A 27602-nucleotide genomic window follows, 5' to 3' on the forward strand; every position below is an offset into this window, starting at 1 on the left:
GGAGCCGGGCGGCCCGAGCCATCCGCCCCAGGGCTGCTGGGCCTGCTGGGCCTCTCCGGGCCACCGCCCCTTATAGCCTCCGCCCCGCCCCCGCCCCGCCCCGGCCCCGCCCCACACGCCTTTTGTTCTAAATTCTCCCCGCAGAGGTCCTGGCCAGGGTGGGAGAGGTGGAGGGGAGGGGCTGGCCTGGCAAGGGCGGGATGGCTCAGGGACCCAGTCCTTCCTAGGGTCGGGTCGAGCCTGACGTCTCAGAGGCCTGGTGTTGGGTGCCCAGGCCAGCTGGTGCTACTCCAGGCCTCACTTTCCCCGCTGGGGGAAAAGTTTCACTCCCCCTGGTCCCTACCCCCACCCTTGGAAGGGGCTTCCCTAGCTGGTCTCCCCGGTGGCCTAACCTCAGACCTACTGCTAACCTATGACAGGTGGTTGTCCCCAGGGCAAGTTCTCCCATCCCTAAGAGCCTTAGCTGATCCATATGGAAGATGGCACAATAGCCCACGTGAGACAAGGGATGTATGTCCTGTGAAATTGAAGCATAAGGAGGAAGCTAGCCAGCAACCCCCCCCCCCCCCCCCGGCCCCGCTTGCTTAGAACACATAGACAATTTATGAATGGGAAAAGGGAGAGCCCCAAAGCAGGCTTTCCCTTATGGGCAGGCAAATGGAGGGGTGAGGAAGGAGGATACTATCAGTAGACTGAGGCAGGTAGAAGCCAGTGGCTGAGTGGGGGCACTGGTGGCCCAGGAGACTAATACGCTCCACAAGGGCCCTAGGGGCCAGGCTCCTGAGGCCTGAGAGAGGAGGTAAAAATCAAAGGAGAGGGTGATGTCCACATGCCGGAAGGGATCCTCCACTCATGACCAGGCGCCTCAACACTTCACCAAGGCAACCTGCTCCGTCTGTCATGGGCAACCCTGCAGAGCCCAAACCCAGGCAGTGGCTCCCATCCCGGCAGGCACAGTTCTGAGAGGCTGCATGGTGAGGCTGTGGGCACCCAACCAGGGCCTAAGAAGGGAAGAAGGCCAAGAGGGAGAAGAGGGCAATGAGGCTGACTCAATCCCTCCCTCCAGGTCCCGGTCCACCGAGCCCTCTAACCTCTCCAGGAAAGCTCCACAGAGACTCCTAGAAGACTGGAAGAAGAGAGACAAGGCAGCAGCTATCTTTACTACCTGGAGTGTGAACAATCTGTTTCTTTAAAGTGACTTGTCCTTGAGGCGATTTCATCCTTCCAGCAATCACAGTGCCACAGCACCCCCCCTCCCCTGGCACACGGGACTGTGATAAGAGAGGGTAAAGAAATTAGAGCTCTTCCCCGCCCAAGGGTCATAATATGATTACTGCAAAAATCACTCAGAAAAAAACATATAAACCTCAAGCTCCTGCAGGGCTGGGAAGTGTACTAAATCCATGCCTTGGCCATTCCCTCAGCCTGGAAACGGGGTGGTAAAAAGGGGAGGCCACAGAATTCAAACCTGTGCCAAAGCAGCTGGGAACCCAGATCAGGGCCTTTGGAATGGGCATGCTTCTAGTATGTCGCTAAACACTGTCAGTGTCCGGTGCTGCATCCATGACGCGGCATAGAGTGTCAGCCCGGGTGTTGGGCCCCATGGGAAGTTTTATCCCACCTCAGGAGGGTGCTACCCAAGTCTGGCCAGGGTGGCCGCGCATTTAGGCCCGGATAGAGTCGAAGAGGGGCTCCGGGCGCCCTCTGGCGGAGGTTCTTGGGATGGGTCGTGCTAGGCTTTCCTTTGGGTATTTTCTGCTCTACTCTCCCCAAGACCCTGACACCAAGTCGTAGTCAGTAAACCCAGTCCGTAGGAGGGGGACCAGAGCCTGGAGTTGCTGGCTTCAACCGGTCGCCTCCCTGTCAAGTTCTCCCCTGGCTCTCGGACTCGGACACCAACCAACTCCACTCCCTGCGCTCCGCGGTAGTTTCTAAAGGGACTTGGTCCGTCGCCCCGCCGTAAGCCCTTGGCACTTTGCAGCATTGGTCCGTGTCCCCAGTGCCCACACAGTTCAGGCCAGGCGCAGGGAGGAAGCAGGGTAACATTTCCAGCTAAGAAGGAGGTGATGCTGGAAGGGACAGGTCCCGGAGACCCGCGCAATTGTGAATGCAGCCCCACGCCGGGCTACTCCCTCTGGGGGCGTGTCCCTCTAGGCCCCGCCCCTGGCACCGGCTGAGTTTATTGGTGCAGCATTTGTCCCCGAGACAGAACCGCTGTCACCTTCTTCCCTGACTGCGCTTGACCGAGTCCCACCGCCACCATCATGCCCCGGGGAAGCCGCAGCGCAGCCGCCCGGCCAGCCAGGTGTGAGCAGGACAGGGGCGGGGTGGGTAGAGGGCTAGGGAAGCGCGGGCACTCCCTGCACAAGTGCGCGATAGCGTGACCTTGGCGACTACTGCGCCATCTTGGTGGGGGAGGGGCGGGGTGCTGCAACCACGTGTCTAAGACTGTGGTTGCCCACCCTCCAGGGGGTGGGGGTGGGGTTCGTACCCGGGAGCCAAATGCCCTTGACGTCCCAGTTCCGGGGTCTGACTGGAACTGACCCTACTCCCCCCCTCTCGCGCCCCCCCGCAGCCGCACCGCCGCGCCCTCGGTTCATCCGCCCGCACACCCACCGCCCTCTGCTGCTGCACCGACCCCCACCCCGTCAGGCCAGCCCGGCCTGATGGCGCAGATGGCGTCCACGGCCGCCGGGGTGGCTGTGGGCTCGGCTGTGGGACACGTCGTGGGTAGCGCCCTGACCGGAGCCTTCAGCGGGGGTAGCTCAGAGCCTGCCCAGCCTGCCACTCAGCAGGTGAGCTGTGGGCTCAGGAGAAACTGACGCCCGCTTCTTTCAAGGCTACATAGTAAAGAACTGCTGGAATGTCCATAAAGGAGTGCCCTGGCGTGTTCAGAGCTGCCTCAGGCCCAGGCATTTTCCCAAGAAGGGTCTTATTCCTCACTATGCTGTCGCTCACAGGCAGGCTCTCCTTCCTAGTCCCTTCCCTGAAGGCAAGATTCCTAGACTCCCAGGGATCTACCAGCCCTTTAAAAATGGAAAAGCCAAAGTTCTTAGCGGTTCAGAGACTGGCCCCAGGTAACCCAATCCTAGGGATGTTGAAGTTCTGAGTGCCTGCTCTCCCTGTTCCCAGATTCTGCCCTGTAGACCATGCATCCCAAGGGCAAAGGGTAGCCCGCAACTCTGGGCCTGTTTCCTGGTGACTTATCCCCTACTGGGCGCCCCACCAGTCCTGAGCCAAATGCAGCTTAGAGGCAGGGTCAGGGGTCATGAAGATCAGTGTGGCTGAGCCGGGAAGCTGCTGGTACTTGTGGGGGCGGGGCTCGTATTCCAACAGTACAAGCACCACATCATGCTTTTCCAGAGCCTTCTCCCACCTCTCAGGCCCTATCTGCCCTGGGAGCCCATTATGAAGCAGTTGGGAAGTGCTGTCTCTACCAGCCCTAGCATCAGCTGAGTGGGTTTGACAGGGCTGTGGGCTCCTTCTGTTTCACAGATGGAAAAGCTGAGTATAGAAAGGGCAGGCTGCCAGGGATCCCAGGGGCACCTGGGCTGGGGGTGTGGGGAGGGGCAGGCAGCCCCCAGCTTTGGAACCCACTTCTGGGTGTCAACCTGGAGCTGACATTGCTGCCTCCTGTGCCACATCCTAGGCCCCCACACGCACTGGCCCCCAGCCCCTGCAGATGGGGCCCTGCGCCTACGAGATCAAGCAGTTCCTGGACTGCTCTACCACTCAGAGTGACCTGTCCCTGTGTGAGGGCTTCAGTGAGGCCCTGAAGCAGTGCAAGTACAACCACGGTGAGTGAGCAGCCCCTGACCCAGGCAGGAGTGGGAGGGAGGGGCGGTCCCTCTCCCGGCACCTGCAGGCTGACCCTGAGCCTGTGTCATCCCTCCCTCTGCAGGTCTGAGCTCGCTGCCCTGAAGAGACTGGTGTCAACAGGTACAGATCCATGAGCCAACCCTGCAATCACCTTCACCCCTTCACTGACAGCCAGACCACTATGGCAGATTGTACCCAAGTATTGGGGTTGGGAGTGAAGAGGGAGTTTCTCACCTCGCAGATGACCTGAGACGCAAATGTGCAATTAAAAGAGTTTATTTTTAGACCATAGCCTGCCGTGTGCCCTCTCACTAGCCTATCTGCTGGGATGGGGTCAGGGGGCATGGATGGATGTCCAACTATTGGGTGGAATGTTTCACTTTATGCTGGCATCCTGGGTGAGGGAGGGGGAGGAGCCCTGTTGTAATTTGATGACCTTGGACAGTCCAAATAGGGGTGAGGCATTAGCTGGGACCCCCAAGGGCATCTGACTCTGGGTACTGGAATCCCTGGATGAGCCTGTGGCCTCCCCCTGTCAGGGTTGCTTGCCCCCTTCACCCTCTGGATCCCCTTCTCTGCACCCACCTCTTAGCCCCCACTCCCCTTGGTAGCCTGACATCCGGTCTGTGACCTTGCCCCTTTTGCTGATGCAACTTTTCAGTAATTCCAGATTCTGCAAGAAGAATGCCACTGGGCTGCTATCTGTTTGGACCTGATCACACATGGCAGAGGTCACGGCCAACCTCCTTGGATCTGAGTCCAGTTCAGCCACTTTGCTATGATGTGCCAGGTCACAGGGCCTGCTGGAACAGAAAAGCAGGCCCTTCAATCCCAGGGCAGATCTCACTATCAATGTGCTCTGTGCTGCTGCTCTTCCTTGAGTTCACCAGCTCTCTGTTGAGCACCTCCTGTGTGCCAGGCCCTATTTGCTATCTCTGGGGCACTGAGGATGTTTCTGCCCTTGTGCATTTATATTCCAGTGGAGTGGCGGGGATGTCTCTCGGTGCAGTGTGTTCTAGCTTGTACATACTTCCACGTGTGTGTTTTTGGGGTTGAGGGGGTTGGGGTCTACCTCTCGGCACATGTAAGTCTGTCCCCTGGGACTTCTGAGTATGAGCATCCCCCTATGTGTCTAGGTCTCCTCCTTACCTGGCTCCTGTGCCCAGCTAGTGGGTCCTGGATGGCAGGGAGCCCTTCTTTCGTGATCTTGAAAGAGGCCCTTGCTCCTGGTGGTCACGCCGGGTGCTCATGCGCCTCCTCCGGCCATCACTTGTAGGTTGTAGGCCTGACAGGCAGCGAAGCTCCTCTGGAAGGCCCAGGAAGCCCTACATATGGGAGCTGGGGAGAAGGTGCACCCTCCCCCTGGGGCTTTACCGTGAGACTCACCTGCAAGCTCTGGACACTGGTCATCCAGGTTCTCCAGTAGGGACTCATAGCGGGTAGGGGCCCCATCCTCCCCCTCTGTGGAGGGAGGAAGACCAATTCCTGACTGGCCTGGTGGTTCCCACCTCCACCTCTCACTCTGGACCTATTTGCTGACCCTGTCGGGTCAACAAGGCATTGAATGGGAAGGGTCAAGGCTAGGTCCTGGCCAAAGTGGGGGGCTTGCCTGGGCCTTGGGTGGTCTCTGGACAGCTATCCCCCCTCACATCCCAACATAACTCCAAGGGGAAATCTTGGGCCCCACTTACTGATGATCTGCACAAGGACATAGGTCCCACGCTCCTGCAGCAAGGGGCTGCCCATGGAAGGGGCCTGGGAAGCCCCCTCATCCAGGCTTACCAGGCGCCCATCCTCAGCCAGGAGGGCAATGGTCGCTAGGAGGGCAGGGAGGAAGGCAAGGCAGGGCTGGTACCTTGGGGACCCTTGGCCCCTCCTCCTCAGCACCCCTCCATGCCCCCTCACCATCTGGGGGTACCTGCCCCTTCTGCCTCAAGTGGGCAGTGAGGGTCACCAGGCTGCACCAAGTGTTCACCAGCTCCAAGCAGCCAGCTGTAGGGACAGGACAGAGGTGAGTGAATAGGATCCTCTGTTTTTCCCAGTCTGGGACCATCTGTCTCCCTTTCATCTCTTCTCTAACCAGAGCAGGGAATAGGGCTCCAGGATTAATAGGCCCACCGTACCCTCCTCCATCCATCTCTGGAGATGTTGATGACCAGGACACACAGCTCATGCCTCCTGCACTGGGTACCCCCCTACCCGTTCCAGCACTGCCTTTACACAGGACACTTCTCCAGCATCAGACACCCTAATCTCCTACCCCAACCCCCCTGCCACCAGAAGTCCAGAAATCTGCAACTGTGGCTAGAGCTTTAGGTGCCTGATGTACCCGGAAGCTTGAAGACCATTGACTGAGTTGAAGACTGTGTAATTTAACAATGTACCCTGTGGTGTTATGGTGGGTGTTCTTCTAGAGGAACCCACTGGAATTTCCCACGACCTAGCCTCCAGGGTTTCCCCTCAAAAGACTCCAAGCATTTGCTCTGCCTTCTCATAGAGCTGTTACCCTAAGCCCCTCATCCCCTTACCCCTCACCCCTTCCCCCTTCCTCACACTGCCTCCCCACTCTCCCCCAGGCAGAGGAAAGCAAGCCTCTGAATGTACTCACCCCCTACCTGTCTCGGGATAGGGGGCCCCACTTACCTCCAAACATCACTGTGATAAACATAGCTGCAGGAGAGAGGAGACAGATGTGGGGGCTTTGATCCCCTAACCTCCGACTTCCTGACTAAGGAAGGGTCTGGGACTGAGATCTCTTCTGGGTGGGGCCCTGCCAGGAAATGTGCATATGTGTTTGGGGATGGGTGGGTGGATCCAGGCTTAGGTTCTTGCTTGGCCACCCTTGGAACTGGGCTCCACCAGCCTAGAGGGGTCCCTGCAGCTGGTTCAGCACCCTCGGCCTCCTCTTCCTCCCACTTCCTGGGTCCGGAGCAGCTGGAGAGGAGACTGAGGCCCTTCAGCTTCCAATCTGGTCTCCATGGCAGTGGGAGTTGCCAGGTCGTTGTCTAGGCAGGAAATGCCTTCCCCCGCGGTATCCTGGTAACAGGATCTGGGGCTAGAGTATGGGCACTCGCTAAGGCAGGGCTAGAGTGGGGGCTCGAGCCTCGTGGTCCGGGGATGGCCTAAGACCACATCTCTCCACCAGTATGGACAGAGCTCCCAGGCTGCAAGTGGGAGAGTTTCCTGGATGGGGGGCCCTGTCCCTGGGAAAACCCCCCAGCTATGAGCTGGCAGGGCTGCAGCCATGGCCAGAGCCTGGCAGCCTCACCAATCCTTGCTCTTCCCTACCTTCTCAAGGCCCACTTCCCTGTGTTCGCTGTCTTTCCTCTCCCTCTCTGCCTTCCTCTGCACCTCCAGCCTCCCCTCTCTCGCCTCCTATCCTTGTTTTTCTCCCTGTTCCATCAAACACACAGAAAAATTCACCCTTTTAAAGTGATAACAGTCTGACAAATCTCATAGAGCCACCACCACAGTGGGGAGGCAGATCATTTCCCTCACCCCCCAAAATTCTTTTATGCCCCTTTGTAGTCAATGCCGGCCCCTGGCAGCCACTGCCCTGTATTCTGCCCCGGCCTTTTCCAGAATTGTATAAAACAAATCATACAGCATGGATGGAGCCTTTGAGTCTGGCTTCTTTCACTTAGCATGAGATTCACACGGGTTGTCGTGTGTAACAATGGCTCAGTCCTTCTTACCGCTGAGGAGGGTCCCATTGTCTGGATGTGCCACAGTTTGTTGATCCATTCACCTCTTGTGTGGATTGTTTCCAGTTTTTTGCCATTATTCATAAAGCCAGTATAGACATTGGCAGACAGGTTTTTATGTGCCTCTCTGTGCCTCTCCATTCGTGCCCATCCTTTCTTTGACTTTTTCTCTCCCTTTCTCTATCATCTTCTTTCCTTCTTCCCCCTAGTGCCTTTCCCTCTGTATCCATCTCTCTGTTTCTGTCTCCTGCCCCCTCTCCATGAGACCCAGACCCCTTCGGCCAGGGTGCCAGGTGGGTGTCTCTCCTCCTGTGCCAACTCCCTTTCCCCCAAGGTTTTAGAAATGCCTTCCTTCCCAACCCCCGACAGTGATTAGGCTGTTTGTCCTGCCCTCTGGGCCACTGAAGCAAGAGAAGGACTGGACCCTCCACGCAGCTCACCCAGCACCACACTCAGCTCAGTGCTTCCACCTGTAGAAAGGGGGTTAAAAATAGAACTCAGCTGGGGTGCCTGGGTGGCTCAGTCGGTTAAGCGTCCAGTTTCAGCTCAGGTCATGATCTCACGGTTCGTGGGTTTGAGCCCCGCGTCGGGACCCCTCAGAGCCTGGAGCCTGCTTCAGGTTCTGTATCTCCCTCCCTCTCTGACCCTCCCCTGCTCGCGCTGCCTCTGTCTCTCAAAAATAAATAAAAAACATAAAAAAAGAGAACAGGACTCAGCAGAATCTTTGGGAGGACTAAATGTGGTAACACTTTATTTATCTCTTTATTTAGTAGGCTCCACGCCCAATACAGGGCTTGAACTCACAACCCTGAGGTCAAGAGTTGCATGCTCTACCAACTGAGCTAGGCAGGCACCCCTTAAATGTACTATCTTGGTCTTAGTAAGCAGAGAGCACTCATTCAGTACTGTAGAGACAGCCAGTGTTTCCCTCCAGTTATTTACACTTGATCTTAGCCAAAAGGCCAAGAAGCGATTCCCCCCAGTTATTTGAACACAGGACACTTTCTTCTCAGGACACCACTGTCTCTGGGGACCTGTGTCCTGCAGAACACAGCTCAGGAGTGGCTGCAACCAGATTCCAGAAGAATGGCCACTCTGAGCCCAGCAACCTCAGCTTCAACAACTATCGTGGTTGTCCCAAAGATTCATCTTCAGTGCTGCCAAGGAAGAATCTTTGATCTTGAATGTCTCATAGATGCCGCAAGGAGGTGTTAGGAATGGGATGGGACCCGTTGGAGGCAGGCTTTATAACTCCCCTAGGCTTTGCGTTAATGAGAGTGCACTGTTCTAATTACTTTTATTATTTAGGTATGGTAAGGCCAGCAGACCAGGGGGTTGCCACTGAAAAGATAGTTTGTTCCCTGCAGATCTCTAGAGGAGGGGTGGAATGCCGCACCACAGTGGGGCACATGGGGAACCACTCAGTAAGTCAGCAGGCAGAGGGAGAGGGGGAGCCTATACTGGTGGTTTCTGAGGGTAAGAACACATGAGGAAGGGTAAACAGGCTCCAGATTGGCTAGGTTGAATAATTTCAGGGCTCTGGGGCATAAGGACTTTCCCTGGATGTCAGGTACCTGGCCCTGGGTGACTAAGGCAATAAATTGCCCTACAGTGTGAGAGCCTTAGAGGAGGTGGTTGGGGGGTGTGAGCTCTCAATTGGTTTGCATCCGACAAGTGCCCGCACAGTTTCTAGGAACTGGCTAGCCTTGGGAGGGTCAGTCAGTCCCTCCAAGGTCAGCAAGGCCCCAAATGTCAAATCATCAGAACACAGAAAATGCAAAGGCATGATTAATACACGCACCGTCCCTGGCACTGAGCAAATAAATCCCGTTTGTGTCTTCACAACCTTTGGGCTCGCACTATGCTCATCTTCATTTTCCAAATGAGGAAACGGAGCCACAGAGAAGGCAAGGAACTTTCCTGAAATCATGAAGTTCAGAAGAGGAAGTTCTGAGATTCAAGTTTGAATCCCAACTTGGGAAGTCAGCTCCTCTCTGTCTGGCAAATTAAAGGGACTGACCATGTCAAGTGCTGGCGAGGATGTCCCTGGAACTCTCCTACCTGCTGGTGGCAGTGCAGATTGGTACAACCATGTTGGGAACACTTGTGGTATCTACTAAAGTGAAATGTATGGGTTTCCTTTCACTGGGCAACTCCAGCCCCAGGTGTCTACCAGAAGAGATGAGAACACAGATGCTCCAAAGACACTGACAAGGATGTTCACAGCAGTTTTAGTTGTAATAGCTAAAGACTGGAAAGCACCCACCCAAATGTCTAATAACAGGAGAATGGGTAAACTGTGAAAACATTAGGTGGTTTACCCACCTAATGGGTTACACCCAACTATGAGAATGAGTTAAACATTGCTGCACACATATGGATGATTCTCAGAATGCTGTGCAGAAGAGGTAGGAGCAAAAGAAATGCACTATCATTCCACTTATAGTTGGCGTTCTAGAGCAAGCAAAATTGATTCATGTGATTGAAGTCAGAATGATTGTTATCCTTGGGGTTAGAGGTTACTGATGGGAAGGCACATTAAGGGAGTCTTCTGGGGAGATGTAAATGTTCTAATCTTCATCTGGGTAGAGGATGCAGGGGTAGTATGTGTATGTGTGTGTGCGTGTGTGTGTATACAATACGTATATGTGTATGCATATATATATGTGTATATATATATTTATTATATAGTCACCAAGCCATCAACTTAAACTCTGTGAAGTTTACCCTAGTGAGTTAGACCTCAATAAAAAAGCATCTACCTGCTATAATTGCATGTGTATATGTGGATTGCCTTCTCTTCTCAAAAGTCCCTGTGGGCCAGGACCCCAAAGACCTTTGGGAAGATAGGGCTGGCTGCTGGGCCCCAGCTGCTATACCCCAACATCTCCACCCCCAGTCAATGGCCTGATTTGCATGCCTTGTCATGGTCCAGAGGCTTCCCCTGCTGGTGCTCTGAAGCACCTGGAGCACTCCCAACAGAAGGACTCCAGTCTGCCTCTCTGTCTCTGGCCATGGCCTGCTGGCATTTGGCCCTTCTTCTGACTGGGGCCCTCCTGACAGGTGAGCTCCCCCTAAGCCTGGCTCACCTGGGGTGGGGTGGTGGAACTGGCTCCAGAAGGCCCTTGCAAAGAAGCAAATCAATGTGGGTAGTGGCAAGGTTCTAGAAGACGCAGTAAGGTGGAGGGGAGAACTGCCTATAGATGGCTCTGCCCTAGACTTGGGGCAAGTCACATCTGTGTGGGCCTCAGTTTTTCCATTTGTGAATCCCCTTTGGATTCGGATTCTTTGGGGTCTCAGAAGAGATTGGAAGTGGTTGGTCATCTTTTTAGTTTTTCACGTGGGAAGCTAGCCCACAGGGCCTCAGGAACAACCTATCCTTGAGATGTTTCCAGCAGCCAGTTGTCTGAGGTTGACTTGATGGGTAAGACAGTGCAGGAGGCTTCCTGGTGGTGGTTAATCTGTAGCCAGGGTTTGGAAGAGCCAGTGTGACTGAGGGGTAGGGGTCTGCAGAGCAAGGAATGGAAGTGGGCAGCATAAGGACCCAGAGGCCACCAGTCCTACCTTCTGAACTCTAGGCACTCAACTGAACACAGATCCTTGGGAACATAGCACCAATGAGGACTTATGGGTCACCATCTCTGTGCCCCATCCAACCTCGATTCCATGGCACTGGGTTACGAGCCTTTTGGGGAATCAGAGTTTCCCTGGAGTCTGACCAAGCCTTCACAGGGCCAGGAGAGGGAAAAAGGACCCCATGTCAAGCCTGGGCCCATGAGCCTCTCTCTCCTTCTCTGTCTTTCAATCAGGCTTGGCCCAGCCAGACACACTGCTAGTCTTCCCAGGCCAAGTGGCCCAACTCTCCTGCATACTCAGCCCCCGCCATGCCATCATTGGGGAGTACGGCGTATCTTGGTATCAACAACGGGCAGGCAGTGCACCCCGACACCTCCTCTACTACCGCTCAGAGGAGGACTACCACCGGCCTCCTGACATCCCTGACCGCTTCTCAGCAGCCACGGACGCCGCCCACAATGCCTGCATCCTGACCATCAGCCCTGTGCAGCCTGAGGATGACGCAGATTATTACTGCTCTGTGGGTTACATATAATAGGGATGGAGTGCGGGATGAGTGCCTCTTGTCTGCCTCTCACTTCTGCACCCTGACCTTGGGCCCCTCTCTAACTTTCTCTGAACCTTGATTTTCCTCCTCTGTAAGGTGGGTTAGTAATATTAAACGTGAACAATAACATTCTGAGGGCCATGAGATCCCTGCTGAAAAAGGGATTGGGAGTGCGGGGGTAAGGATTCAGGAGATTGTTACAGAAGAGGAAGCACCTGAGACTCTTGAGGCAGGCTCAGCCTCTCCCTTGGCCCCTAGGGGGCTCAGACTGGTGGCCTGGGCTTCCTGTGACCTGAGGAACTGGAGAAAGAGAAAAAGGAACCAGTCCTTGCTGCTCCTAGTTCCACACAGCTGGTTGTGGGCCAGCGCTCAAGGGGTGACCAGACTGGGTTCTCATGGAGCCCAGGCTGCTAGCTTCTCCAGGCAAAGGGGAGCTCCTGCCTACTCCCTGACCGATGTGAGGTGCGGGAGGACTCAGAGGCACCTGGGGACCAGGGTGGAGGGTACTGAACGCAGGTGGGCAGCATCTCTTCTGTCAGAAACTTGTGTTTTACTGGTCTCCAGTGATAGGGCTGTGCCCTGTTCCCCACCTCCAGGCTCTCCCACAGGCAGGGACGACCTTACCTGAGCAACTGGGCCCAGAAGCAGAGCTGAGGTCTGGGGGGTGGGGTGGGGTGGGGAGTTGGGCACGTACTCCTCTGCCATCCCGGGTCCCCTAACAGGCGCCTTATGTCCAGAGGTTATTCATCCCTCAGATGCACTGGAGTTGGGGATCTCCGGGGAACAGAGAGGGTCGCGCCTACACTCACCGCCGTCTCCCGGGCCATCACTGGGCCACGTCTCTATATCTGTCTCTGTTGATACCGTCTGGGCAATCAAGACCAAGGCTATCCAGGGAGGGTGAATCAAACCAGACTCCTGGGACTCTGCGGGGTGACAGGCTCCACAGCTCGGGGAACACCTTTCCTTCTCCCGAAGACCCCAGCCGCCCCAATGTCCTCTGGCTTGCCCCCACCCCCAAGTGGGGTGACAAGTGCAGTGGGAACTCGGCCGGCTGCCTGTGGCTCTAGGCCGGCCCGCCCCTCCCGGTCTCAGTTTCCTCTTATGCACTCCCGCCAACGCCTGCCCAGCTGTTTCCCCCATGACCGGGATGCGTTTTCGGAACGGTCCTGGGACCAGTCCCAGATCTCGTGTCGCGAGCCAGAGGCGCCAAGCACGCGTACTACCCGCGCGGCGGGACCACCGAGACGCGGGGACCTCCCCGCGGCCTAGAGCGGTCCCGGAAGTGCCCGCGGGAGGGGGGCGGGGCTCCGGGCGCTCTGGACGCCGCGGGCTCCGCGTCAGCAGCCGCAGCAGAGCAAGGCTGGGTTGGCCGCGGGTTGGAGCAGCTGAGGTGCGGCCCCGCCCCGCCCGCCCGCGGCCCCGCCCCGGCCCAGGTGAGCGGCCCCGCCCCGGCCCAGGTGAGTGGCTCCGCGTCAGCTAGTGTGACCACCTGTCCCTCCGGTGGCCCCGGGTGTGGGCGTCCCCCATGGGCGGGAAGCATGTAGGGGCTCCAGCGTCGCCGCTCGCGCGGCGTGTGCGTGTCCGCGGCCGCTTGCGGGCCTCAAACCAAGAAAAGCCTGACCCGTCCGAGTGTCTCCCGGGTGCCCAGGCCCTGGGGGCTCCCCGAAGGATAGGGTGACGGATGCAGGAAGGTTCCGAGGGAGATGGGAAAGTGGGGTCCCAGACCTTTGGAGATCTTCGGCCCAAAAATATTTCATTGTTGAGAGTTAAAGGATTGCCAACTTCCTAAACAGAGTGGAGACTTCGGCGTGTAGGTGGTCCGTAATGAGAATGGAAAACCCCTAAGGAGGGAACTTTGGAAACACCAGGATTTAACAGGTGGGTGGAGGAAGAGTTGCAATCACAAATACCCCCCCCCCAAAAGAATCAGAAAGCATGAAAACCAGGGGGGGAAACTTTCAGAAACGAAGGGAATAAAGGAGAGGTTGGGGGGGGGGGGCGGAGGGTTCAAAACCTTGAGGTGTTCCGGGAGGCAGGGTGGGTTTAATGAAGGGGTAGACCCGTATTATCACATCTCCCAGATTTTCAAGAGAAAGCCTGAAACTCAGGGAGTTTTCAGTTTTGGCAGCTAAGTCAAACAAAAAGGGAAAGTTCAACTCTTTGCGAGCCAAACAAAACGTGCCTGTGGCAGGATCCCCAGGCTGCCAATTTGCAACTTATGAAATGAAGGGTTTTGAGAAGGGAGCTATTGGTGAGCACTGCCAAAAGGGGTGGGAAGGTGAAGTATGAGAAGAGAGGGATTGGCCATAAAGAGGTCATTGGATGTGAGAGCCGAAGACGCCGAAGACCCAGCCGAAACTGGAAACTTGAAATTTGTCTCTGTGCAGTACACAGTACACAGTCGTATGATTTTCTTTGGCAACATTTAACATCTTAAGAGGACTTGACCAAAGAGGTTGGTAGTTACAGCAAGGCAAGGAGGTGAGGAACATGATGCTGGTCAAAGTCTATAGTTAGATCCACAATAGGCAGAGTCTGAGCTAGGCAGGGAAGGGTGGACTAGAAGAGGAGAACCAGGGAGAAATTGGTGGGCTGTTAGGCCTGATGAGGTCGATTCAGGGAGCCTGAAGAACTGGGGATTATGGTTCCTGAAGAGGAGGGGGAGGGGAGTTAAGTGGACAAATAATTTTTGAGAATCCTTCAGTTCTGTGCTTATTTTTCACACCTGGCCTTTTTACCTCCTGGAAATTTATTTTAAAAACTAAACCAAACCAAACCAAAAAACATTTCCAAATAGAAATGAGTTCCTTCGTGACTATGCTGATTAGTTTAGCGTGTCTTTTGAGCAGCTCACTCCCCGCGCTTCAGTGCGCTGCTGGGTATAGAGTTGTGAGGGTTAAGTGCAAATATGCCTGTAGAAGGTCTAGTAGTGCCTAGCACATAGTAGATGCTGAGTAAACATGAGCTGTTATGGCACCTGGGGAGTTTCCCTTCAGCTTACACAGCTATTTTGGAATGGGATCCTGAGGCTGCCATAGTGGGATGGGGGGCCGGATGGGCAGTTCCTATGGAAACAATCTTCATCAATTGGAGCACCTGATTTATCTTTTCTTTATTTGTATCTCTCAATTTATTTGAATAAAGAATTCTTTGCTCCCTCCCCCCCCCCCCCGCCAAAAGTGTGACCATCAGTTCTAGCATAAAAACAGATGGCTTTTCCTCCATTCAGTCATGTATTTATTCAACAAATATGTGTGGAGCCTGTCCTGTTGTGCTGCGGGGCTGGGAACTCCAGAATGAAAGAGCACAGTACCTTGCCGTCAGGGAGCTCTCAGGCAGCAGTGGCGAGTTCTGACGGCAGATGTTTGCTGTCCAGGGCCACGGGCGCTGTGATGGATGTGTGCACTGAGCTCCACAGGTCACTGGGGGGTGTGCTGAGATTGTGAGAGTCGTAGGATGCAGAAAAGGGGACATTTGAACCAGTCTGGGAAGATGAGCCAGGCTGAAAAGGGAGCGGGATCTGTTAGGAGGAGGAAGCAGCAACTAGGGGTGTGTGGAAGGGGAGGCTGGAGATGGGGCTGGAAGGGCCGGGCCAGGTGTGAAGGGCTTTGTGAAGGATTTGAGCTGCTACAAGATCCCGAGACAGATGACCAGGCTTGTGTTGGGGTCTCTGACACTGGTGTCAGTGTAGAGAACTGCCAGAGAGAAGAGTAGAAGCTGAAGGTAGGTGGTCAGTATTGAAATACTTCTGGGGAGTTTCACTGAGCTGTGGCCTGACAAATAGACAGAGACCTCTTAATAAAGCCCCAGGAAATGGACAGACTAGGCATATGGGGTGAGAGAGGGAGAAGGTGTAGGCTGACTCCCAGGATTGTGGCTTAGGCTCCTGGCTGGAGGGAGTGGAGCCCAACCTAGTGTGGGAGGGAAGTTTGTGCTCTTTCTCAAAACCCCTGACCCCAACATCCTCCACTTGCCCCTTTTCCACAATGGCTCCACTTCCTGCTCTAGTCCACCTTTCAGAGCAACCTCAGCCTTTAGACTCTAGACACTACAGTGTGACATTTAATTCTGTCTGTCTTTTTTGTAGGGTTTTAAAAATGTTTTATTTTTTGAGAGAGTATGAGTGGGGGAGGCGCAGAGAGAGATGGGGACAGAGGATCCAAAGCAGGCTCTGTGCTGACAGCAGCAAGACTGATGCAGGGCTCTAACTCAACAAACTGTGAGATGATGATCTGGGCCAAAGTTGGACGCTCAATGACTGAGCCACTCAGGTACCCCTGTAGTTGCTTCTGATAAATCACACTGAGGGCGCCTGGGTGGCTCAGTCGGTTAAGCCTCCGACTTCAGCTCAGGTCACATCTCACGTTTGTGGGTTTGAGCCCTGCGTCAGGCTCTGTGCTGACAGCTAGCTCAGAGCCTGGAGCCTGCTTCCTGTTCTGTGTCTCCTTTTCTCTCTGCCCCTCCCCCTCTCATGCTCTGTCTCTCTCTCTATCAAAAATAAATAAAACATTAAAAAAAATCAAACTGTTCTCTAATTCAGTGGGGATCATCTCAGGGGTAAGATCCTATCTTCTGCTTATTTTTGTAATGTCCACCATAGAGTATGACACAGGAAGAAAGCACTTACTAGGTGCTTGCTTTGCAGAGTTGACAATGTCCCTTGGTTTCTTTTCAGGCTGCAAGAACAGTAAGCGTGTCCTTAAGAAGACCATCTTTCAAAAATACAGTCACTGGGGGTGATACTCGATTCACAATGGAGGTTCCCCCAGCAGCAAAGCTTGGTGAGACCTTTGTGTTTGAGGATGGATTAGAGATGCAGCAAGAGCTTTTCCCAGAGGAGGACCTGGGGGACCCTTTTCTTCGGGAAAGAGGCTTAGAGCAAATGGCTGTTATTTATAAGGAGATCCCTCTTGGGGAGCAAGATGAGGACCATGACGATTATGAGGGCAATTTCAGCCTGTGCTCAAGCCCTGTTCAACATCAGAGTACCTCCCTGGTACACAGACCCCAGGACGATGACCTCTTCAGCCAAGCCTTCCTCCAGAAATCAGACCTTAGTATGTGTCAGATAATCCACAGTGGAGAAGAACCCAGTAGATACGATTGTGAGAAGATGAGTAGGGTGCATGCAGGATCTAATGAACCACACAGAACTGCGGTACCGGCAAAACCCTATGCCTGTCGGGAATGCGGGAAGGCCTTCAGCCAGAGCTCCCACCTTCTCCGGCACCTGGTGATTCACACCGGAGAGAAGCCCTATGAGTGCTGTGAGTGTGGGAAGGCCTTCAGCCAGAGCTCGCACCTTCTTAGACATCAGATAATCCACACCGGGGAGAAGCCCTATGAATGCCGGGAATGCGGAAAAGCCTTTCGCCAGAGTTCAGCCCTCACACAACACCAGAAAACCCACACGGGGAAGAGACCGTATGAGTGCAGGGAATGTGGGAAAGATTTCAGCCGGAGCTCAAGTCTCCGAAAACACGAGCGCATTCACACGGGTGAGAAACCTTATCAGTGTAAGGAATGCGGGAAATCCTTCAACCAGAGTTCTGGCCTGAGCCAGCACCGCAAGATCCACACCCTGAAGAAGCCGCACGAGTGTGAGCTCTGTGGGAAAGCCTTCTGTCACAGGTCCCACCTCATTCGGCACCAGCGAATCCACACAGGGAAGAAACCTTACAAATGCGAAGAGTGTGGGAAGGCCTTCAGCCAGAGCTCCAACCTCATCGAGCATCGGAAGACGCACACTGGCGAGAAGCCCTACAAATGCCATAAGTGTGGGAAGGCCTTCAGCCAGAGCTCGTCCCTCATAGAACACCAGCGCATCCACACCGGGGAGAAGCCTTACGAATGTGGTCAGTGCGGGAAGGCCTTCTGCCACAGCTCGGCACTCATTCAACACCAGAGAATCCACACAGGGAAGAAACCCTACGCATGCAACGAGTGCGGCAAAGCCTTCCGGCACAGGTCAGCCCTGATCGAGCACTATAAAACCCACACCAGAGAGAAGCCCTATGAATGTAACAAATGTGGCAAGTCCTTCAGGGGAAGCTCACACCTTATTCGGCATCAGAAAATCCATGCTGGGGAGAAGCTCTAGAAAGAGGAGCTCATACCAAAGTTTGAAACCCTTTCCCAGATGGAGCCCACACCCCATCGCTTTGTCTGTGAGACCCCGCCCACCCCCTGATCCCAGGGCCAAAAAGAAACGTGCCAACCTAGGTACTCCTGGCCACCCACGCTGACAGCAAGGCCCCCGTCTCACCCGGGCCAGGTGCCCCACGCTCAGCAGGTGTGCGAAGTGGAAGGGAGGAAGGTCAGGATGGCAGCTGACATGGAGGTGCACCAAAAAAGAGAGCTGGCCTTCGGTTGTTCATGTTTGACTCCCAAGCCCAGAAGACCGAGTTTTGCCATCTCTTCCCCTTTGCCAAAATCCAGAAGAATAAACACCAGAGGGAGAAAGTTGAGTTAAACACACAAGAATGTCAGGTGAACTCTTTTAACATCAGGCTGCAGTCTGGCACTTTTATAAGACAGAACTCTGCTCATTGTCCAAATTGGCTGAAGAAAGATGAATCCAAAAGTAGATACATTAGCAGCAGAATGGAATCTTCCACCTGGCTTGGGCATTGGTGGGGACAACCGAAACAGGCTACAGAAGAAAGAGAGGGTCCAGAAGGATTTGTTCTGGGGCTGGGGGAGAGGGTGGCAAGCCCCTGGCGTGGTCTTTTCATCTATGTTCTGGGTTAGAGTAAGGTTGTTCTCTGGCAGGTGGCTCTTTCACAAGAGGGTCCAGGTTTCCTCCCATGGGCCAGAGGATGTTTGACACTGCCTCGGACTCAGCCTGGCACAAGGCATTAGTGCCCTCCAGTGATAATCCCCCCACAAGACCCAGGGCTCCCAAGACCATGGTGTGCCTTGGTCATCAGCTGGGTCCGTTTATGGTCTGGTGGCTCTGTGGCTACCTCTCTGCCCTTCAGTGCTGGGGGACATAGGAAGCAGGGCAATTCAATCAGAGGTCCCAGTTCTGCCCCTCCTATCCAGTGGCCAAGGAGGCTCCAAGTCTCCAAGGCTTTCCCTGTCTGTCTGTGAGATGGGGATGGTGGGACCTGGCCTTGTACCTCTGATGGTGCAGGCTTCTGTTCAGAATGAAACCACCCACAAAAGTGCTTTGGTGACTGGCAGTTGAACGTGACCCTTGTCCCACACAGAGATTGGAAAGGCAACCCTGTCTGTTCCCTAGGCGACCAGGCTCACAGCAGGCCCTCTCACTGAACCAGGGCTTAGGCTTTCCTTCACTCCCTCCACCCGGCACCCTGAGCTGTGGATGCCATGTCCCAGACAGGGACCCTTCCCATCCTGAACTTCCCCTAGCAGCAGTGTGGCCAGTGTGACCTGCGCCCCCATGCTTTGGGCTGTCCTCTTCCCAGCGATTGTTCCAAAAGTACTATCGCCTGTGTCCTGCCAAGACCAATTCAGTCAGCATCCCCAGAGGAGGGTGTGTTTTTAAAGCTCCCCAAGTGATTAGAGCATTCCAGCCAGGGTGTGAGCCCTATGCTGGGCATTCATGCAACCCCAGCATCTCCCAAATGTCAGGCAGGCCTGCTTGTCGTGAGCAGAGCTTGACGATGGCCATTCTGGCTCAGTCCTTATGTCTCCCATCTCCCCAGGAATGGGCTCAGGCAGTGCCATGTCTAGCTAGTTGCTAAGTGTTTGTCCCAGGTCCTCAGGCCTTCATGTGGCCACCAGGATCCCTTTGGTACTGCCTTCCCCCAGGCTTTTCAGAGACAGTTGGAGCTATTTTGAAGTTTTCAGAAAATTGATGGCTGCAATCCAATAAACATCATAGTAATGCTGCCTATTTCAGCTAATTGAGGGATCGGCTTGGCAGTTATGTATAGTTTTGAGGAATAAAAATGGGCAAGTCATAATTGTTACTAAGTAAGTGGGGCTTGGCAGGCTAGAAATGTCCAAAGGACTGGTCTCCAGCTGGGGGATCTCAGTGGGAGTCCCAGCCTGGAGAACAGCAGTTGCTCCCATCCAGCTCCTCTCCTTGTGGGAGTCTGAAATATAGCGCCCCCTTCCCCCACCCCATTGGTCAGGTCCCTTAGAACCTGCTGTGCCATTGGCTAGACTGGCCTGACTAGGTGGCCCCTGGGTGTTGTCAGCAGGCGGCCTGTGCTGAAGGTCTTCAGTCATTTACCATGAGTACAGAGAGAATTGAGACCCCTGTATGGCATGGGTGGGAGAGCGGGTCCCTCCCCCAGATCTACCTCCTTGGCATCCCCTATTTGACCAGGCCTCTCCTTATCAGGCAGTCATCTGGGTCCTACCTTTGCTGTCTCTCTCCATGGGCCTCTGCACACCCCAGCCAAATTGATTTTCTTAAAGCATCTCTTTGCACATGTCACCACTCTCCTTAAAACCAACCTGCAAGGGCTTTTCTGTGCATAAGCCCCCATTTGAGCCAACCTGGTTTGCCCCTTCTGAACAAACCACAGGGAGTTCATGCCACCGGTCCAGACGCTCTCTCCATTCCCAGCTTCTCTCCACTCCTTTTATGTGATTCTTGCATTTTAGAATATGCACTTTCTCCTCCTACTCCCCCCATCCTCTCCTTCTTTCTTTCGACCATTTATGGAACATGGGGAATGAGACCCCCTTTCTAAATAGTTGACAGGTTCTCACAGAACCACCGTAAGACCAGGTACTTTTTTTCAAAGCGTGAGCAGAACCTAGTCCCTTCGTTCACATTTCTTCACTGTTTTACGTGTTTTCAAATCCTTTGTTTTGTTTAGGTTCTTGAACGATGTAATATAAGAGAACATCCTGGTAATATTTTAATCGCCCTTGGATTTAGTTGTCATTTTTGTGTGGTTGTCTTACTTTTTGCCTTCTTATGAGAGATGTTGAGAGTTGTAAAGCTCCAACTCTTGATTTTGTTTACTAATTGAATTGTTTTGTCCAAGTGTATGTATTCATGTATTCTGTCTGCTCTTCCTTTTTTTTTGACTTAGTACGTAACATTTCTAAGATTATTTAGATGTAGATAATTGTATTTTTCATATTTCTACTAAACGTAGTTACTTTGGTCTATGGCTTTTTCCTTAGCGCTTTTTCTGCACTCTTGTCAGTTTGACAGTGCGATTTTTCATTATTAGGAATCTCCTTTTGGCCCAAGTGCTATTTTTTATATTTCCAAGTAATGAATGCATAGGTCATTGCTGTCATCCAACTGTACTGTGGTGTCAACATTTCTAAGTGTCCATAGAACTTCTCTGGGCCTGAATATATGATCCATTTTTATAAAGCATTTGTGTACTCTCAAGAAATATGTTTTTACTCTATCAGTTCTATTTGTGAAGTCAGTTTTTAAATTACTGTATTCAAATTCACACCTACTCTATTGTTTATAGTTCTTAACCTGGGGTCTGCAGATTGCCTAGGAGTCCATGAGCATGCAGGTCTATTTTAGAGGTGTTGTAGAGGGATTGAACAAAGCTGTGTGGCTATGTCCATGAATGAATTGTTTGGGGCTGGGGGAGGGGTGGGTGATCTATAGCATTCACAACATTGTGGAAAGATTCTGTGACCCCAAAGTAGTTAAGAACACTCATTGACCTGGTCAAATCCGGGTCTGGTTTTGTGTTTCTTACTCTATGTATTTGTTTCACTTTGTTTCTATTTCATGTATGTCGTTGCAATGTTAGATGTGCAGTTCTCTCAAATCCTTTTTGAGAAATAGGCAGGGTATCTACCGTGATATTTGGAGCATATATATTGAACAGTAATATATTGAAAAATTGTGCCTTTTAGTGCCCTCTTTGCCTCTCTTAAAGCTTCTAGCTGAAATTTCTCTTTTCCATATATCACAATTGAAGCCCCTGGCTTTTTTCATTTTGCATTTGCATGAGTTTGTTTAGCTCAGCATTTTATTTTTTAAATTTGTGTATATATTTTGCTGTATAGCTTATAAACAGCAAAGTGTTGGATTTTATTTTCTGATTCTTTCTGTAAGAAGAAGAAGTTCTCATACCATTATCATTTAGAGTAAGGTATAACTTATCTTCATATTTATATTTTAACATTTATTAACTCATTTAACCCAGAAAGGTCATGCTCCTTTACCCCCTATCTCTAGGAGTTAATTAACTATATGTGGAGTACTATCTCTGTGTAGGCTAGAGTGTCTGCCATTGGGCGCACCTGCTCCTCCCTGTCTTCATCAGTGCCAGGCTCTGTCCTGAGCCCACTCTTAACTAAAGTCACCTCTGCCTTCAGTGTTCTTGGCTGTAACAGGGAGGAATGTTGCTGCCTCAGGGCCTTGCAGCTCAGAGGAGTAAGAAATACAAACCTATATGGCAAACTGGGGGCGTAGAAGATTCTTACACTATTAGCGTTTTGAAAGGTTTCTTTAATTTTCTGTTCTTACTCCCAAAGTTCTTTCAACATAACATAGGACATTACATGGTGCTTTACTTTTTAGGAAATATTGCCAGATATAGCATAGAATTAAACATCACAGATCCATCCCATGCTGAGTGAACCCATATGGTAATTTGGCCTCATAACCTCCATCCCCATCACCTGTCTGTCCCAGGTGGGTACCCCTGTCAGCCTTCCCTTTCCCCCTCTCTGCAGTGGGCGGAAAGCACTGTCATAATTGGAAAAGGTCAAGAATATGGTCACTCTGGCCACTCCTCTTGGCAGGTGGGGAAACTGAGGCCAATGACTTACCAAAAGTGGCAAGTTAGTGTTAGATCTACCTGGGAGCCATAGGGAAGAACAATTCTGGATGTTATGCTGGAGCCTTGGTCATTTGTTGCCAGGACTTCTCCAAGGCAGCAAGTGGTTTAGTTACCACCAGTCGAAGTGAAAACCACGTACTCTCAGTGTGCTGAGTTGCACAGCCCTTGAGGGGCAAGTTGACATTTGCCAACATCACACAAGGTAGATATATATATTTGCCAGAATGCCGATGCACAGAGTTACCTTGGGGTGGGTAAGGAGAAGCCCTTTTCGAATGGGGAACCCCATCTTCAGTATCTAATAACCCAGGAAGCTGCATAGAAGGTTGGCTGGTGCGTGTGGAATTGGGGTGTCAGGACATAGACCATCCCTCCTGTAGTACAGGCCATACACTTGCCCAACTCTCCGAATGCTGGTAGGGGACACATGCTGAAGACCTCCAGCGTGTGTGGCCTCCTCCCTGGGGAGTGTCCTCCCTCTGAGGTCCAGAGCACCATCTGGTGACATCCCGCAAACCTGTGAAAGGCTCTCCTGAGAGCTTCCCAAATGAAATGTCTTCCTTTGGCCACCCCCCTTAGCCAGGCTAACTCTTCTCTTCCCCAGAGATAACTGGATGCACCATTCTTTCTGCTTCCTGCACCTCACCTAGGTCTTCCAGGTCCACAACTGGAAGTGAGAGGGAGTCACAAGCAGCCGAGTAACATGTAACCCTCATGTTGCTTCATCTTCAGGAAAAGGAACTGGCACCTTGTATGGCTCTGGATAGGTCTTCTCCCAGGACCACAGGCACCCCCGAAAGTGAAGAGCTGTCCTGGCTTCATGGTGGGAGTGAAAAGGGCGTACAGTTACCTTCTTGGAGGCTGGTGGGGATTTATCTGGGTTTTATAAAGCCCAAGGCCTCTCCCTTCTGACAGCGCATCCTGGAAGTCTCCGATAGGGGTCTCTGCCCATCTTCCTTTCTATCTGACAGCCCTGGAGAGCCTGCCACCTGGTTCCACACCAAGCTGTGGAGCAAGTGCTGTATGCACGAAAGAGACTTACTCCTGCCTGTTCTGCATATCAAGAATGCTTTTCAGCCCTCTATCATTTATTCTTTTCTCCAGACTCGCTGATTTCAAGCCAAAGCTAGAGCCAAGAGCTAGAAAGCACCTCCTGCTGTGCCTTCTCATTCAGTGATTCCCTCCCCCACCCCCAACTCTCACCCTTAATATCTCTTGATGCTACTTCCTCCAGTCATTTGCTCACACCTTGGCCTGCTGCCACCCACTGCTGTCCTGTGACACAGCCCCCTCCCTGGCCTCCTACCACTGGCCAGACTTCCCCCTGGGCTTTCTCCCCTTGGCAGCCAGAGTGAGCATTTTACTCTCAGTCTGACGGGGTCACTCCCTTCTTCAAAACACCCCTGTTGGTTTCTGTCAACTTAAGTGTCGAGGCCAGCCTGTAGCCCTTCCTGGTGTGACAGCCTCCTCCTCACCCAGGCCCTCCCTGCTCCAGGCACACTGAACCCGTATGTTCTGGAACATGCCTTCCTCAGGAACATGTCCTTCAGGGAATATCCATATCCCACCCACAGAAAGAGCATGGGCTGAAGGTGGGGCATCCTTCTCCGGGATCAGCTATTCTGAGAAGGCCAGCGCCCCCCCCCCCCTACACACACCCTTCCCCAGCCCTGTGCTGTAATCTAGGTGTCAGGTGCAGCTGGACCAGGGAGGAAGGGCAAGTTTAGGGTGAGAGCCAGCACTCTTGGTTAGTGGAGAATGAGAAGAGAGAGTGGTTCCAAGATAGGGTGAGTCTCCTCCTTTATGTCGCACTGTGATGCTTTCACCTGGCGTATTTACAGACCTTCCAAAACTGACTTTGCAAGCATCCCAACTATGGTTTTGCCTGACCCCTCATCCTCCACTGCCTAGCTCCTGACCGGGACAGCCAAAGCTCAGACCCTCACAGTGACGGAATCTCATCTGGTCCTTGGTTTCTTTCCACTGTGATGGAGCCAGAGCCTAGCAGGAATTTCAAGGGAAGGCCGGTTCATAGAAGAGTGAAGTGGGGAGAGCCTGGAGTCAGTTTCAAGATGACAACAGGAGACCTTGGCATTTTGTGTTCTCAGGCATGGAAGGAGAGAATGCTGGCAGGAGACTGTTTCCCCATAGCACCTGCAGCAGGAGAGCGACAGGGACAGAGACGAAGAGACCAGCCAATCCATGGGACAGAGGAGAACCGGCTGGGGCAGCAACAGCAGCAATGGGTTCTCCTTGTCTGAGACCTCAGTGCATTCCAGGGGCTAAGTATCTGACATAAAGCAAGAGGTCACCAGAGGGTGCTGCGAGTCTGCCTGGCAGAGACCAGGGGAACAGGACCCCACCCAACTGTGGGGTGCACACCAACCTATGGGATGCCCAGTAGCTGCCTCCCCTCCAGCCTCTCCTTCTCACCTTTGCTTCAGCCATTCTGCAGGTCTGAAGGCAGACCTGCCTGGGGGAAGCCCACCTCCAGCTGTGGGGTCACAGGAAGCCAAGCTTGGGGACTCCTACCAGGTGCATGAGTGCTACCAGATGTTTTACACATTTCTGCCAGTAACTAACAGAACAAGAGGGCTGTGAATGGAAAAGGCTAGAGAAGACTTGAAGAAGACAGTTAACCTCCTAGCCATCCATGGAGCAGTGCATGGAGTGCAGAACAAATTCTTTCCAAGGGCACACAGAACCAAAAGTGCACACATGGTGGGCTATAAAGAAAAGAAATTGGCATGGGGCACTTGGGTGGCTCAGTCTGTTAAGCGGCTGACTTCAGCCCAGGTCATGACTCACAGTTTGTGAGTTCAAGCCCCGCATTGGGCTCTGGGCTGACAGCTCAGAGCCTGAAGCCTGCTTCCAGTTCTGTGTCCCCCTCTCTCTCTGACCCTTCCCCTCTTAAACTCCATCTCTCTCTCTCTCTCTCTCTCAAAAATAAATAAATGTTAAAAAAACTTTTTAAAAAAGAAAAGAAATTGGCAGATGTCAGAGGGCTGAAGTACAAATTATGTTCTGAGAATACAATGTGGTGATGCTAGAAATCATAAAAATGTAACCAGAAAGCCAGTTTGAGGTGCCACTTCTCCCCCTCACACAGGTTCACCGGCCTGGGACACCACCAGCAAGAATGTCCTCCCAACTTCGGGCTCTGCTAGAGCAGAGAGAAGCAGGCTTCCTCCCCAGACACAATTAAGAGGCCACTGTGGACATCTCATACCAGTGAACGATTGGACATGGGCGATTGGCCTGACTGTTGGGTACTGGGGGGCTGGGAGGAATGTGTCTGGAACTCTTAGGGCCTCAGGGTACCTTCATCCCATGATGACAGTTAATGCCAACTACTCCTGCCTCCTTCAAGGAGGAGTGCTCGTGTCCTAGACCCTCAAGAATGGAGATTTGGTTACCCCACTGGACAAGCAACCCTGACCAGCTGAGGTGCTTGCTGAGGGCAAAAGGGATACAGAATGCGCAGTGGAAACAATAAACACCAGCTCCAGCCAGGCGAACGGGCCCAGAAAATAGTACTTACTGGCATGTCTTTATTATTTCTACATGAGTATTTATTTTAAGATTTAAAAACTTTTTAAATATTTAATTAGAGATTAAGAGACCATGTAGGAAAGGGAAAGGGCAGAGAGAGACGGAGACAGAGAATCTGAGGCAGGCTCCGTGCCAACAGAGCAAAGCCCGACACTGGACTTGAACCCAAGAACCCTGAGATCATGACCTGAGCCGAAGTCAGAGGCTCAACTGACTGAGCCACCCAGGTGCCCTAAGAGTCAGGTTTATTCCATTAGAGGTAAGGAACCCTGACATAACATTACTGTTTTCACACCATTCCAAAGTCCTGAGCGACCCAAAAGGCGTACAAAATATCAGTGTAAACATTTGCAGTTCATCATTGGTTAAGATACAGCCTGAGTAAGGGGGTAAATTTCAGCCTGTCAGGGAAGTAGCTAAAGATAAACGTGTGGTCTCAAGTTCAAAAGGAGTTGCAATAGCATACCCAGCACAATATTTACTATTTTCATATTTTATTTTTAGTTATGTATTTATATTAACTAATTAATTAATACTATTTTCATACTTTAAATAAGACCAGTCAGTAATCCCTGAAAAATATGCAGTGGTTAAAGGAATTGCCAACAAACTGTCATGGGGAGTCAAAAGGGGGTCTGTCAGTGGTAAGCTGTTACGAGGGGTCTCGTCCATGAAGGAGGCAGAATAGCCGGGTTCAGGTTACTGCAGCAAGAAGGAGTTCCAGGGGGAGCAGGTTGCAAGAGGATCTCCCAGGAAGCGAGGCAGTTGGCTGAAGAGTATTGACTGATGAGAGTTTAGGAGGACTTCTATTGCATGAGGCACAGGGATGATTAAAGGGGACCCCACAGTTATCTCGTCAGTGGTCTAAGCCAAAAGGGCAGTGGCAGAAATGACTGGGGAAATGGGGGATATCCCCACCCCATAGGGTCCAGATGTTGGCTAGGGTACCTTATGGGTTGATAGTGGTCTCCATGTTTTTAAGCAAGTACTCCAAAGGTATTCCCTTCCCTCTCACATAAAAGAGAGAAAAAGGGGGAAAGGGGAAGAGAGGTGGTGGTTATGGAGGAGGGCACTTGTGGGGAAGAGCACTGGGTGTTATATGGAAACCAACCTGACAATAAATTATAAATATAAAAATAAAAATATATTGACAAAAAAATAGAGAAAAAAGGGAAGGTAATAATTAGGAAGTAAGGGTGGGAATTTTATTAGGCTTTTCTTTAAGGTCTCCCAAACTATGTTGTCCCAGTTTTTCTAAATAAGAGGGCCAGGCTGGTCATTTCTTAGTAAAGAAAGCATTTACAGGTTGAGCCAGAAGAGAGAAGTTTTGGAATCCAATTTCAACAGTAGACAGGCAGTGCAAGAAAACTTCGTAACTGGCACTTAGTGTTACGTTTTGGGAATTACAGATTTCAGGATGCCATGAAGCCTGCCTGGATCCACATGCAGTCCTTGTTCGCAGATCAGGTGCTCTAAGTATCAAATCCGCATTGGAGCAAACTGCAATTTTTCTTTGAGGACTTTATGGCCATCTAGGGCCAAAAGTTTTGACAGGCAGATACTGTTTTCCTGTGAAAAGGTTTGGGAAAGGGAGCGGAGAAGCAAATCAGCTATGTGTTACAACAAAGTAGAACCTGCAGAAAACATTCTGTC

At 52.4% G+C, this 27602-nt stretch overlaps 5 protein-coding genes across 7 annotated transcripts in view; 3 read left to right on the forward strand and 2 right to left on the reverse strand.

Moving 5' to 3' along the window:
• Positions 1–803, reverse strand: part of MMP11 (matrix metallopeptidase 11) — a gene marked incomplete at its 5' end in the record, with an annotated part of 11118 nt that extends 10315 nt beyond the window's left edge. Inside the window, one exon of the mRNA XM_029921588.1 lies at positions 746–803. Coding sequence (XP_029777448.1) covers positions 746–803 — 58 coding nt within the window. The remainder of the gene's footprint in view (positions 1–745) is intronic.
• Positions 804–2172: 1369 nt separating this feature from the next.
• CHCHD10 (coiled-coil-helix-coiled-coil-helix domain containing 10) lies at positions 2173–4110 on the forward strand. The gene is made up of 4 exons (XM_029922512.1): positions 2173–2305; positions 2576–2795; positions 3650–3797; positions 3902–4110. The coding sequence occupies exons 1-4, from the start codon at positions 2265–2267 to the stop codon at positions 3919–3921; spliced, it is 429 nt and encodes a 142-aa protein (XP_029778372.1). The 5' UTR covers positions 2173–2264; the 3' UTR covers positions 3922–4110.
• On the reverse strand, positions 4080–5887 carry C14H22orf15 (chromosome 14 C22orf15 homolog). The gene is made up of 5 exons (XM_029921589.1): positions 5725–5887; positions 5511–5636; positions 5206–5280; positions 4969–5125; positions 4080–4622 (listed from the first exon to the last, which is right to left on the reverse strand). The coding sequence occupies exons 1-4, from the start codon at positions 5885–5887 to the stop codon at positions 4986–4988; spliced, it is 504 nt and encodes a 167-aa protein (XP_029777449.1). The 3' UTR covers positions 4080–4622; positions 4969–4985.
• Positions 5888–10473: 4586 nt separating this feature from the next.
• Positions 10474–11778, forward strand: VPREB3 (V-set pre-B cell surrogate light chain 3). Its single transcript, XM_029922688.1, has 2 exons — positions 10474–10586; positions 11333–11778. The coding sequence occupies exons 1-2, from the start codon at positions 10538–10540 to the stop codon at positions 11632–11634; spliced, it is 351 nt and encodes a 116-aa protein (XP_029778548.1). The 5' UTR covers positions 10474–10537; the 3' UTR covers positions 11635–11778.
• A 1290-nt stretch (positions 11779–13068) lies between these two features.
• ZNF70 (zinc finger protein 70) lies at positions 13069–21457 on the forward strand. 3 transcript variants are annotated; one of them, XM_029922524.1, is made up of 2 exons: positions 13069–13082; positions 16325–21457. In XM_029922524.1, exon 2 carries the CDS (start codon positions 16403–16405, stop codon positions 17747–17749), a length of 1347 nt encoding a protein of 448 aa, XP_029778384.1. In that variant the 5' UTR covers positions 13069–13082; positions 16325–16402; the 3' UTR covers positions 17750–21457. The 3 variants fall into 3 exon arrangements, with proteins under 3 accessions (XP_029778384.1, XP_029778385.1, XP_029778383.1); XM_029922525.1 differs by lacking the exon at positions 13069–13082 and adding an exon at positions 13085–13106; XM_029922523.1 differs by lacking the exon at positions 13069–13082 and adding an exon at positions 13295–13527.
• The last annotated feature ends 6145 nt before the right edge of the window (positions 21458–27602 follow it).

This window comes from Suricata suricatta, chromosome 14 (assembly GCF_006229205.1).
Source record: "Suricata suricatta isolate VVHF042 chromosome 14, meerkat_22Aug2017_6uvM2_HiC, whole genome shotgun sequence".
In the NCBI taxonomy this organism is placed as follows: Eukaryota; Metazoa; Chordata; class Mammalia; order Carnivora; family Herpestidae; genus Suricata; species Suricata suricatta.

Bases quoted from the DNA above. Each gene is read 5' to 3' on its own strand.
- C14H22orf15 (XM_029921589.1), bottom strand. From the start codon at position 5,887: ATGAAAGGGAGACAGATGGTCCCAGACTGGGAAAAACAGAGGATCCTA. The intron at 5,637-5,724 runs GTGAGGGGGCAT...CTGCCCTCCTAG, and splicing joins GGGGCAGGTACCCCCAGATG to CGACCATTGCCCTCCTGGCT. The intron at 5,281-5,510 runs GTAAGTGGGGCC...CTCCCTCCACAG, and splicing joins TGTCCTTGTGCAGATCATCA to AGGGGGAGGATGGGGCCCCT.
- VPREB3 (XM_029922688.1), top strand. From the start codon at position 10,538: ATGGCCTGCTGGCATTTGGCCCTTCTTCTGACTGGGGCCCTCCTGACA. The intron at 10,587-11,332 runs GTGAGCTCCCCC...TCTTTCAATCAG, and splicing joins GACTGGGGCCCTCCTGACAG to GCTTGGCCCAGCCAGACACA.
- CHCHD10 (XM_029922512.1), top strand. From the start codon at position 2,265: ATGCCCCGGGGAAGCCGCAGCGCAGCCGCCCGGCCAGCCAG. The intron at 2,796-3,649 runs GTGAGCTGTGGG...GCCACATCCTAG, and splicing joins CCCAGCCTGCCACTCAGCAG to GCCCCCACACGCACTGGCCC. The intron at 3,798-3,901 runs GTGAGTGAGCAG...CTCCCTCTGCAG, and splicing joins GCAGTGCAAGTACAACCACG to GTCTGAGCTCGCTGCCCTGA.
- ZNF70 (XM_029922524.1), top strand. From the start codon at position 16,403: ATGGAGGTTCCCCCAGCAGCAAAGCTTGGTGAGACCTTTGTGTTTGAG.